Source organism: Mauremys reevesii, linkage group 1, assembly GCF_016161935.1.
Source record: "Mauremys reevesii isolate NIE-2019 linkage group 1, ASM1616193v1, whole genome shotgun sequence".
NCBI classification, from domain to species: Eukaryota; Metazoa; Chordata; order Testudines; family Geoemydidae; genus Mauremys; species Mauremys reevesii.
In genome coordinates this window covers 13,454,749-13,467,672 of record NC_052623.1, presented here as the reverse complement: position 1 = coordinate 13,467,672, position 12,924 = coordinate 13,454,749, and the positions used below count along the sequence as shown (strand labels likewise).

At 44.7% G+C, this 12,924-nt stretch overlaps 1 protein-coding gene across 1 annotated transcript in view; it reads left to right on the top strand.

The window, feature by feature from the left end:
- CLPB (caseinolytic mitochondrial matrix peptidase chaperone subunit B) overlaps positions 1-12,924 on the top strand; it is a 137,461-nt gene that overhangs the window by 21,350 nt on the left and 103,187 nt on the right. The window contains exon 4 of the mRNA XM_039520746.1: positions 12,216-12,319. Within this exon, the coding sequence (XP_039376680.1) occupies positions 12,216-12,319 (104 nt within the window). The remainder of the gene's footprint in view (positions 1-12,215; positions 12,320-12,924) is intronic.

Below are 12,924 nucleotides of genomic sequence, written 5' to 3'. Positions count from 1 at the left end.
GACACAGGTTTGCCCATAGAGTTCTAGATAGCTATACATCTCCTTTCCAGTGCAAGGTGCCTCTTGGTTTTCTGGACATGTTGTAATTATTTTCTTTTTCTCTCATGTAAAGCTCCATTTGCGGTGGGGTGAGAACAACATTACCTGAACAGGTTAAAGATGTCAGTCCCCTCCATGCTGGCCATCCAAACCGCACACATGCTTCATAGTGATCTGGGCAACATGCTTTCTGGCACCTATAGGCCGAAGTTAATTGCATTGTCTGACTTATGCTAACAGTTGTAGGATGCTGAATTTTTTGAAGTGTCTCTCTGCTCTGACAAGTGACGATGTAAAAACGGGTCCTCCTTACTTAATAGACCTGCCGCCGTGTATATCCAGCCATAGCAGCAGATGTTACTGACCAAAGTAAGTTTTTACTCTGTGGCCCTTCATAGCCCAGCAGAGCCAACATCAGTATGAGAAATCACGCCTCAGCAAAACTGTGAACGAAGTTCCGATGGCACATGTTTTAGGTGTTGCTGGTACTTGAGCAAAGATCTCAGGTTGGCATTCAGATGCCAGGGGAGTTTACGTTGCTGGCAGTCTGAATGAGCACGCTCAGTCGGGAGTCACTGAGAGAAAATAAACATAAGCCCCACAATGCCATCTTTACAAAGTCGCTTTTGGAGTGCACTGCACTTCAAGTCCTCACTGCACTGTTGATGCTGTTCGTGACATCTTAGTCGATATAAGACCACCCCATAGATCAGTACTTTGCAGCTGTCCCAGCCAGTGCCCGCTCCCTTCTATTCCATTGTGACCCTGACTCACAGTGGAGACCTGCCTGCTTTAGGAGCAGAGGGTTGGGCTGCCCTTTGAAGCTCCGTTGAAGGTTAGCATGTGAACCGCATATGAGGAGGCAGGGAGTGTGGTGCCTCAGAGCCCATCACAAGACTCATTGGGAAGGAAGGGAGGAGTCTAATATTCTGGTCACAAAACCCTGGGCCCCTTTATCAGTGTTTGGGAAACACTGCGAAGCCAGTGAACTCAGATCCTATTGGGGGAAGGCCAGTTCTTGCATCCCTCGCCTGTGACCCCTGCAGCTGTTGCTGTCCAGTCCTTCTCAGCTGGGAAGATGATGGTTTCAAGGGGGTTGTGGAAGGAGAAAACAGGGCTAAGGTATTTGTAGGGCTCTGGCAAGGCTAGTAGACGGCAGGGAAGATTGAAGTAATGTTAGGAACCGGAAGGGAAAAGCTTTCATTTCCCTCTTCTGCTGGTTGCTGCAGATAAAGAACTGGACAGATTCAATGGAAAACCTGTCTAATGGGAAATAAAATCACTTGCGTTTCAAAACCTTGAGCCACCTGCTCATCTTACACTAAGGTCTTGCTTCTGCGGGATATTTGTCACACAGAGATACATGCTTTTGGAGCATCCTGATACGGTTCTGTTAATTTCAGTGTCTTTCAGTCAGTGCCAAGCTTCCTTTCACTTTGACTGTGGCCCAGCTGATTGTTCTCTGTAACCAGGACTCGTTTCTAATCCTACTTGGAATCCTTTTCCTGAGGTAAAATATTATTCCAGTGTGAGGTGTGTTTCCAGTTCAGCATATACACCTCTCAGCCTTGCCTAGCTAGGGAGTTTTGGAAAGAAGTGGTGGCTCATTTACCTAATGCAGAATAGCAAAGTTTAAGGCAGGTGACACTGGGTTATTTAATAGGGTGCATTCCTGTGTATTTTAACCAAGTGTCAATAGTGTCAAGTTGTAATCTTTCTCGTCTCTGGATCAGAAGCTTGTGGATTCAGCTGACGCCTATGGTTGGACTCAGTCGTTGCTGACAGCACTGTTATATTAGAAATGGATATTTCCTCACCAAGTGGAATGAAGGTAGTGCGGTCCAGACGGCAGGACACTGGACTGGGTGCTTGGAGACCAGGGTTCTGTTCCTGACTTTGCCATGAGGTTGTCCAAACTGTTTTTAAAATCCTCCCATGATAAGAATTCCACAAACCCCTTTGGAAGCGTATTCCAGAGCCTAACTACTCTTGTACTTAGAAAGGTAGTCCCAATCCCTCACCTTGCTGCAGATTAAGCCCTTTATTTTTTGTCCTACCTTCAGTGGCCAAGGAGAACAGTTGATCCCCATCCTTTTTATAACAGCCCGTAACATATTTGGAACCTCTCTTCTCAAAACTAAACATACATCCAGTTTATTTACATCTTTCCCCATCGGTTAGGTTTGCTTGGCTATTTAGACTGTAAGCTCTGAGGCAGAGGCTCTCTCTTACTGTGTGTACGTACAGTGTCTAGCTCAGAAGGGCCCTGACCTCAACTTGGGCCTCTAGACATTACTGGAATACCAATAATAATAACAACAAAGGGAAACCATCAGGTAGTTGAGTTTTGGTCTGGAGTTCTTAGGTTGTCTGTAAAAACACACCACCAGCATCATTTACGTTTTTAAAAAACGGATGTTGAGAGAAATGTATTTTTGATTTTTATCTAAGGTTCTTGTATTCGAACCTGCCCTGTAGCACGGGCATCTTAAACTGTGCAGCATTGCCCTGTAAGTGGGAACCTGAAGGGAACGTTTTAGTTCCGCTGTCCCAAAGTAAATAATGTGAATGGCTTAAAAGCTTCAATTAACTTCCTCATAGCCTGCTGTGTGGGAGGTAGATGTTGTTATTAACTCAAATGGACACGTGGGGAAACTGAGGCACGGGGCAGTGAAGAGACTTTACCCAGGCAGGGCCGCCCTAAGCATTCTGGGGTAGGTCTTCAAACTGGTTTGCCTCCATAAATTTCCGGCTCCTGTCCACTGTAATCACACCATTATGTGCAGGGCTGGTTGGAGGGTTGTGGGGAGGACTAGGAAGATGATTCCTGAATTTAGCAAGTTGTTTGCATTCAAGTGTGTTGTAGGGGAAGAGATCTTTTGTGCTCACCCAGCTAGACTGCCTCCTGATGCCTACTTGAACCAGGGCCTCTGCACAGTAGATAACACTTTAGCTAGTAGGTATGCTGTTTGTGTTTTATGGATGAGGTGGAAACTAAAGACACAAGGATTAAAAAACTTGACCAAGGCTGCAGAGGGGTTCTGTGTCAGAGGCAAAGTCCTTTCCCTGGATAGTGTACAACGGTGGGTCTCAAACTTTTTTACTGCTGACCCCTTTCACACAGCAAGCCTCTGAGTGAGACTCCCCCTAATAAATTAACACACACTTTTTAATATATTTAACACCATTATAAATGCTGGAGGCACGCGGGGTTTGGGGTGGAGGTTGACAGTTCATGACCCCCCCATGTAATAACCTCGTTACCCCCTGAGGGGTCCCGAACCCCAGTTTGAGACCCCCTGGTGTACAACCTAAGAGGACAAAGCTGCACAGAGCCTTTGGGAAAGGGACGCAACATATAAGCAACATGATCAGGGTGATGATAGGCACGTGACTTATTTTTATGTGTATCTATAATTCCTTTAGTTCCCCATGCCAATTTACAGCTTCATTTCCATTGTCCATCCCCCTCCCTCCCAACATTCGATTCCCCCCTCTGCACTGAAATGAGCAGTTCACACCTAACACCAATAAATGACAGAGCTGAGCAGAGGCCCTAGTCAGCTGATCCCCTGTAGGTGCCGTGAAGAAGTGGCTCTCCAAAAGGAGCTTCAGTAAGAAGGAAGGGATCTCTGCACGTGCGTGTCCCACTGTGAAACTTTCCCTTGTAAAGATCCCATAATGCTCTCTTAAAGGAGCAGGGACTAGTCCTCGTGTTTATTGGTACGTGTGTTCTTTCTCCGTAATGCGTCCCTGTCCACACCTGCTAATGCTTTTAACTGAGTCCCTCCCTTAGCTCCCTATCTCTTAAGGGGATGTTCCGCATCCTTGCTCACAAGGCCATGTGTAATCTTGCTGCATCTGTGGTAGTCACTGCTGCTCTCACTTTATCCCCTTCCCCAATTCCATCTCCTTCTCGCGTTCTCAGCTTCATGCCCTCCCTGCTGCAATCCCACACGTCTGGATCACCTTCCCTTTGCTCACCCACCAAGCACCTGGTCTTTCGTCTTTCAGATCCCTCCAAAACACCCTACCTCTCTGTGCAATTTTCCCCTGCTTCTCCTGCTCGCTAATCCCCTGGCCCTCCCTCTCCTGCGTGTCGCCTGGTTTCAATTGTTAGCTCTTTGTGGCTGGGGAATATGTCTCTTCTTTGAGTGAACAGCACTTTGTACGTCTAATGCGCTGTATACATGGTTTTTATTAATAGTAATAGTGCATCATGCACGGTATAGATCAGTGGGTATGTTCTAAGGCATATTATGAGTGTGACTTGTCTGGAGCTATTCTCTCAGTGTCTATAGGCAGTGATGTGATTAACTGGCACAGTCTAGTACCTATATTAGGTACATATGTCTGCTTCATATCCTCGCTTTCAGTCTTTCCACTTCAGGCATATAATTCGGAGGTCTCTGAAGCAGAGCTGGGCAACTGGGATAAATATCCTGAAGCTTCTAGAGTCAGGAGCTTCATTGGCATGTAGACTTGCATGCATAATGTGCTAGCTATGCAGGTGTGGGCTGTGCTGTCTTTGCATAGAGCCAGTTGGAGAGGAGGCTCTGATGACATCCCTTGGGTGTTGCGTCAGTTGTTGCAGTATAGTTTTCTTTCAGTACATGCCCATGGGGATCCCGTGCTAGGGACACGTGCACCCCATGCAGGCAAGATTGAAATCTTTTGAATAGCAGTGTCTGTAGGGCCACTCGTGTATGAGTTAGTCCTTGTTCCCTCAAGGCACAAAGGTTGGAGCGGCCACAAGCATCCTTCAGTTCTCCCAAACCTATTGTCTGTCTGCATGCTTCAGGAGCATCCCCATAGCTGAAATTTGTGAGGCAGCTAAATGGAATAACTCCCTGACTCTAATTAAACACTGAACCCTTGATGTAGCTGCAAGGTCAGATGCCAAACCTGGTAGGGCAAGGTTACAATCGCTGTTTAGTTAGTGGCAGTCACGACTCCTCAGTCCCACTGTCCAGTGACCTGGAGTGGGATCCCCCCACACACAGACTCAAAGAACAGAGAACGGTTAAGTACCTTGTAGTCATAGGTTTTAAAGCCACAAGGGACCACCCGATCATCTAGTCTGACTTCCTGTGTATCACAGGTCACCCACACTACCTAGCACCTGCCCCCTAATCCCAGCAACTGAAATTAAACCAAAGTATTACAGCCCTCTGGCGACTAAGCTCTTGTATGCCACGGGTACAGTAACCTCAATTCTATGAGATGTCATCCATGTGGATCCCCGACCCACCCTCCATCCCTGCTTTTTTGGAGTTCTTCTTTTTCTGGGATCCTGCATTAGCAAGGGAACTGAAGGATGGTTGCAGCTGCTCTGCCACTTATGCTCTACGGTGTGTGTGGTGGGGGTAGAAAGGCATACATGGCCCAGATGCAGCCCAGTGGAATCTGCTATTCAAAAAAAATTCTGCCCTTGCATGCATAGGGTGCGTGCGCATCTAGTTTGGGGTTCACACGGATGACAACGTCTTAAAGAATCACAGTTACGGGAAGGTAAGTAACTGCTCTTTCCTTACAACCACCCCTCTATTCCCATGCTGAGTTCTACAGAAAGTTAAGATATAACTATTCTAGGGATCCTCTTTGTGTCCAGCAGGACTTGCGGCTTCCACTAAAGCCCAGCACTGCCCCTCATCAAAATCCCTTGAAGGCCTTGCATTGTGTTTTGTAACTCCCGGTCACTAGGATCACTGCCCTTCTTGGTTCACCAACTCCAGCTGCCTGAGTGTTGGTAGGTTTGCGGGGCAGTCCCAGCCAAGGCCAGCTCTCTCACCCCAGGTGCCTTGCTTTTTTTTTCTTAACAATATGCTGGCCCAGCCTCTAAAAGCAGAAAGCACTTACTGCAATCGATTGAACTGCCCAGTGAACTTCAGTTAAGCATTGCCTTCTGAGTCATCACCAGGGTCAATTTAGATTTATATTTGCACAGATGCACAGCCTCTGCCTCTGATCAAATTAAAACTCGATCAGCAAATTAAACCCAGGGCTTGATGAGGCTATTGAGCACAGGTGAGTTATCGAGGAAAGCCTGCCTTTACAGCTCAGACATACTGCAGGTCTCTTCGAGCACACCACCTCGCTGAGGGAAGAGTAGTACTCTGCCAGAGCCACCCAGTAGCCTGATGGAGGGAATGAACAGGAGGTACATCATAAAACAAGGTGAGGGGAATCCTGGATTTAAATCACAGCCTTTGCACTGACTCACTTACCAGTAATAATTGTGAGCTGGTGCAGAAGAAAGAACAGGGCACAAATCATGATGGAATGTACTTCCCCTCTGCCGTTCCGCACGGCACTGTCATCAGTGGCTCTCATAATGGTTTATAAAGCTTAATTAAGCTCAGAGGTAGGAATTACCCCCATTTTACAGATGTGGAAACTGAGGGCCAGAGAGGTGGTGTTCTGCTCAGTGTCACCCAGTGACAGCAGGCAATAGAACCCAGGACTCCTGGCCCTGTTCCCTTCCTCTGACCACTAGCCCATACTGCATCCTTGTTATATGTATATAAAAAACTGTATACAATTTTATATACATTTTCAAGTTGCCTTATTTCCTCTGATTATGTTCACATGCTTTGTTGATGAGTATGGCGACGTCTGTATTTCCATTGCACTATCACTGCACTATTAGCAAAGGCTACTTTGCTTGAATGTCTCATTACCTGCAAATTGGACAGGTGCAATCAATACTTGTGATTCCAGAAAGGTCTGGCTGGCTCTGTGAAGGACAATTCGGTGACATTAGTTGCCTGGAGGGGACCGCATGTCACAGAAGGAGGAGGTTAGATTGAAGGATGATTGGATAGAGAGGCTAATCGTACAACAGACGATTGTCCTTTTGAGTTGAGACTGGCAAGCTCTTTTCACTTCCTTTTTACAGCAGTCAGATGGGAATTGATTTGGAATGTGTGACATGCTGTATCAGAGCTGTCCTCTTGGGACAGGGTTCTGTACTACCAATTTTTAGAGTTAAGGTTAGACTCCCAGTAGCGACTCGTGCTGCTATTTTATGAACCGTTCAGCCTCCCAGCAGCGTTATGAGGTAGAGAGGTATGGCTACATACTTACAGATCGGGAAAATGAAGCAGACAGTTGTACAGAACAGAACCCAGGAGTTCTGCCTCCATGTCCTCCTGCTCTCGCCACTATTCAACACTGCCTCTCTGTAGCTCTTTAACATTTTTATGAAAAGAAACATTATCAAGAAACCTCTCATGGTCTGAGTTATGAATGAAGAGAAAGAGGCTTCCTAAGAGATGCTGAGAACATAGAGGTTGACGGTGGATAAAGAGCCTGGGAAGAACACTCAACAAACACAGCCAGGGAGAAGGGAAACGCTGATGGAGGGAGTTGCCAAGGGAGTTATGAGTCATTGTTTATGTGTTAGCCGTATGACTCATTCGGTGGCTGTCTCCCCACTCTAGGCTAGAAGGTTTTGGATTCAAGTCCCATACTGGAACTTGGGCTCATTCTTCTTAAAGTAGGGTTTTTTATTCTTAAGATGGGAAGGATGGACCCTATGATATCTCATAGCCTGTCAATTTAACTACAGTAGTGGGGACCCTTAAAAAACAGGCAGTCTTTGAGTGCAGATACCCTTCAGGACAAGGCTGAAGAGGAGGACTTGAATGTAGCCAGAACCTTCATTGCTGAGGGCTTTAAATTGCAACAATATCAGCTTGGAGCATTCTGGACAAGCTGCAAATGTCAGAGAGGCACTGCTGGAAGCCCCACTGAGAGAGAGAGTTGCAGTAATTGATCTGGTGTGCGCGGGTGTGACAGAATAGTAGTGCAAAGTGCACAAATGAAACCCCCCTCCCCCAATCACAGATTTTGTACCTTTGTCTCAGACTTGGGGTTTTCCATGGTAAGGGTGTGGTTGAAGATAATGCTGGTATCTTTAAACTGGCCTGCTACCTTTGAACAGGGGACTCAAAAGAGGAACATAAGAACGGCCGTACTGGGTCAGACCAAAGGTCCATCTAGCCCAGTATCTGTCTACCGACAGTGGCCAATGCCAGGTGCCCCAGAGGGAGTGAACCTAACAGGCAATGATCAAGTGATCACTCTCCTGCCATCCATCTCCATCCTCTGACAAACAGAGGCTAGGGACACCATTCCTTACCCATCCTGGCTAATAGCCATTTATGGACTTAACCACCATGAGTTTATCCAGTTCTCTTTTAAACGCTGTTATAGTCCTAGCCTTCACAACCTCCTCAGGTAAGGAGTTCCACAAGTTGACTGTGCACTGCGTGAAGAAGAACTTCCTTTTATTTGTTTTAAACCTGCTGCCTATTAATTTCATTTGATGACCCCTAGTTCTTGTATTATGGAAATAAGTAAATAACTTTTTCCTTATCCACTTTCTCCACACCACTCATGGTATCCATGACTCCTGTCTGGCACCTGTTTACTGAAGACTGAGAACAAGGTGACAGTGACGCATCCAGATGGACATCTCATCCAAACAGTCCTTCAAATATAGGCTCCACAGGACAATAAAGACACTCGTATATCATCAGTGTGCTGAAGGCAATCTGCTCTGCATTTAGAAATGATTCATGAGTTCATATATTAAGGGCCAGAAGGGGCCACTGTGGTCATCTAATCCAACCACATGCATGATACTACAGATGACAGTTTCCTAACTCAAAAAGTGTTGCATCCAACCTCAGGGAATTGCATATTAGAGCTCATCTTGACAGAGAAGAAACTGAGCACATCATTAAAAATGGTAACTTTGGTACAAGTGAACATGACTTCTTGGTCACATTTACAATGTGCCAACAGAATAAAGTCCAAATCAATAATATATATATACTTGGTGCTTTAAAAGGGCCAATTTCACAAAGCTCAAAACAATTATGAGCCAAATCAGCTGGGAAGAAGGATCTAATCAGAAAAATGTGAATGATATTGGGAATTATTTAAGAACACTTTATTAGATGCCCAAAAAGCTACAGTCCCACAGCTGAGGAAGAAGCTGTGCTGTTTAAACAAATGGAAGAAAAGGGAAGTTGATAGTAATGAATATAAATCAGAAGCTAGGAATTGTAGGAAATTGATGTGGGAAGTAAAGGGACTCAAGAAGAAATCTATAGCTAGCAGAGTTAAGGACAATAAGAAGGAGTTTGTAAAGTATATTAAGAACAAAAAGAATCCTAACAAAGGAATTGGTCCATTACTAGATGGAAATCAATAATAATACTGAAAAGCCAAAAGTGTTCAATGAATATTACGGCTCTGGATTTGGGAAAAAGAACAAATATAGTCTTATCTGATGATGATGATGACAACACTCTTTCCATTCCAATAGTATCTCAGGAGGATGTTTAACAGCAGCTCCTAAAGACAGACCTTTTTAAATCAGTGGTCTAGAGAGTTTTAAAAGAGCTGGCCTATGAGCTGATTGGACTGTTAAAGTTGATTTTATATAAGTCTTGGAACACTGGAGAATTTCCAGAACATAGAAGAAAGCTAATATTGTGCCTATATTTAAAAAGGGAAAACAGGATGACCCTTAGGCTGGTCAGTTGGACATTGACCCTGGGCAAGATAATGGGTCGGTTGATATGGTCGGTCAATTAATAAAGAATTAAAGGAGTATTATGTAATTCATGCCAATCAACATGGATTTATGGAAAATAGATTCTGGCGAACTAATTTGATTTTTTATGAGATTACAAGTTTGGTTGATAAAGGTAATAGTGTTGGTGTAATATACAGGGACTTCTGTAAGATGTTTGTCTTGGTACTGCACATCTTGATTAAAAAATTAGAGTGGCACACAATAAATGGATTAAAAGCTGGCTAAACTGGCGGGACTCAAAATATTATTGTAAATGGGGAACCATCATAGAATAGATGTTTCCAGTGGGATCCCACAGGGATTGGTTCTTGGCTGTTTAACATTTTTATCAATGATCTGGAAGAAAACATAAAATCATCACTGTTAAAGTTTACAGATGACACAAGAATGAGGGGAAGTGGTAAATAATGCAGAGGGCAGGTCACTGATTCAGGAGACCATTTTGATCTTGAACGCTCCGTTTCAGCAACATGGGGGCATGGATTTCAGAAGAGTCAAACTTCCTCAGCTTCATTTGAAATCTGGGGGATGCAGATGCTAAGCGCCTCTTGAAAAAACAGACTCAAAACTGAAGCCACATCTGAAAATGTGACCATAGTGAAGTCCCTACAATCTCACAAGAAATCAGTGATATAGTTGAGAACACAGGTCTCCTGACTCGCAGCTTTGTGCTCAGTCCACTAAATTGGACTTTATACGCAATTGAGACTTGAATTGTGGAAGGCAAGAAATACACCTCTGCTAATGTAACTTATTGAAAGTGCAGAACACCTGCCTTCCATTCTGCTAATTGTATTTACCGTAAAGGGGTAAATGGGGGAGGAACTTAAGGTAAATTTTAAATGTAACTTGACAAGATGCAGCCTGCAGATGCATGTCAGTCAATCTGTGGTGCGCATAGTCAAGAACCTCTGCCAGCCTGTAAGCTATCTCGCCTGTGATCAATACTGTATAGCATTTTACTGGCTAGTTGCCATGGAAGGTCTGAACCCAGGAAAAAGAATAACTGGCTTCAAGCTGCTTCCAGAAACGGTAAGAAATCTAATTCTTGCCTGATGGTTGTTTGGTTCAGGAACACAGAGGCCTCCTGCACCAAATCTAGCCCGTCTTTTTTTTTGTGCTGAATAGTCCTGCTGGGGAATGGTGACCATTTGGACAGCTCTGGAGAGTACAGTCCAATGTCTCCAGACAAGCATGAGCAGAAGCAGTGGGAGATTCCCCAACCCTCTTCACTGCTCTACCAATATGCCTCACCACTACCTTTAGGGATGATGAGAATCTGATTATTTCTCTTCCTCAACCTCTATCCTGGGACTGCCACCAAAGGGGACAAGTATTGTCAATTATAACTGTGTTTTTTGTGATAGGGGCACTGGCCTATTGTGATCACCAAATTCAGTTCGCTGAGGATCTGCAAACAAAACCATACCTCATAGTCTCACCCTGTGCTTTCATCATCGTTGTTTTCTCTTCCCTCTCTCTCGCCTCCTGGAGTCTTCTCCCCAAATTCTTCATTGGTGTTCATATTAAAACAGCAACTAGTTATCTCCTGAACCTCAAAAAATAAAATCACTTTCTAAAAGTCCTTCCAGCTACTGAGCTGCGTCCCATGCACTGGACTCTTTCCATTGATAATTTCACACCAGTTGTTGGGTCCCCAGGAAAACGCTCATATGGCATAGTGTCAGTTAGTAGTTACATGTTTCATTTTCAATGCACAATAAAATGAAAGCAATTGAAATCTGTTGTTGGGATACTCAGGTGGGTCCTTTCCTTGTGATGGCAGAAAAGGGGCTAAGGACTGATCCATGCTTTTCGTATCCGACCTTGGATGCAGGAGAGTTCCCATTTCAAGGGCCGACTCATTTAGTTGTGTCCAGGCAAAGTACAAATCTCAAGTGAAAGCGCCATATCAAAGGGTAGGAGTCTAGATAATCTATAGGTCACCTTGCCACCCACAGCTTCCTTACTGAGCTTCTGTGGTGCCAGATACTGGAGTCCCATGCATTTGTTGTCTTAGATGTAAAAGAAGCCCAGATGCTATGGTGACTAGCGCCTTAGAAATACGTAACAACAACATAACTGAATTTTGCTTTCCTTAGGCTGCTGTGAGAATCCATCCTTTACAAGGGTCTGACATCAAATGTTTGGCTGCTGGGTGTGTCTTGGCTGCATTTTCAACTATGAGGAGTGAATTATGGGATGGCAGTCCAGTCCAGTGCGCTGGAAATGTAGTGCATGGCACTCAGTCACTTCTGTGCAGATGTTTTGGACTTGGCCTCTGTTGAACATAGATATATTTCACAACACATGTGGATCTACAGAGCAGCCCACTTCTCCGAATGCCTCCTCAGTCCAGTCGTCTTATGATTGTTAATATTGCTAAGCAGTGTCATTTTTTTTTAACTCTCCTTTGCTGGCAGCAAATTTTTTGCTGAGTCCTCCTCCCACCTTATGTGCCTTGAGATTTTTTCCCTTTGCAAACTCTGAAGGTGTCTAGTTCCTGATGTTCTTTCTGATTGAGAAACTTTCCTGATGATCCTGTTCTCATTATATTTTATAACAGTGTGCTAAAGATCCTGCTTGCAGCTGGTGCTGACCCAAACCTCGGAGATGAATTCAACAGCGTGTATGAGACTGCCAAAGAAAAGGGACTCCATTCATTGGAAGGTAATAAAAGAGTTAAACTTTCTGTTGTTACCTTATAGGGACAGTATGTCTCTCTCTATGCCCAGAGTTTGGTTCGGCCTTTGGGTAATTCTGATCCACTTGTGCTTTTTACTTTCCCTTAGACAGATGCTATCTGTTATATTCTTTAGGCATAAGTCGTCTGTTACATGCCATGCCCTCCAAAATACAGACTTGAAACAGCAGACTCTAAAGTCTAGGAGAGTACCTGAGCCTTGGGAACACCCTGCTGCAATAACTCCTCTGAGATGCACCACTGCATCTCCTGCATTGCTTTGAACTCCACCACTGGAGGAACTCTCTCCCACTGGAACAATTTACTTAGGAGTGGGGTGGATTCCCCAGTGCTTGAAGTCTTTGGACTGGATGTTTTTCTAAAAGTTATGCTCTAGCTCCAACAGAAGTTATTGGATTAGATGCAGAATTCACTGGGAGAGGTTCCCTGGCCTGTGTCTTCCGGGATGTCAGATCAAAATGGTCCCTTCTGGCCTTAAGTCCTGTGACTCTATGAAAACTGAGGCAAAGGATGTGGTTCCAAGTTAAATATAAGGTGTTTTATCTCATCCAGCTCCCCCAGGCCATTTCCA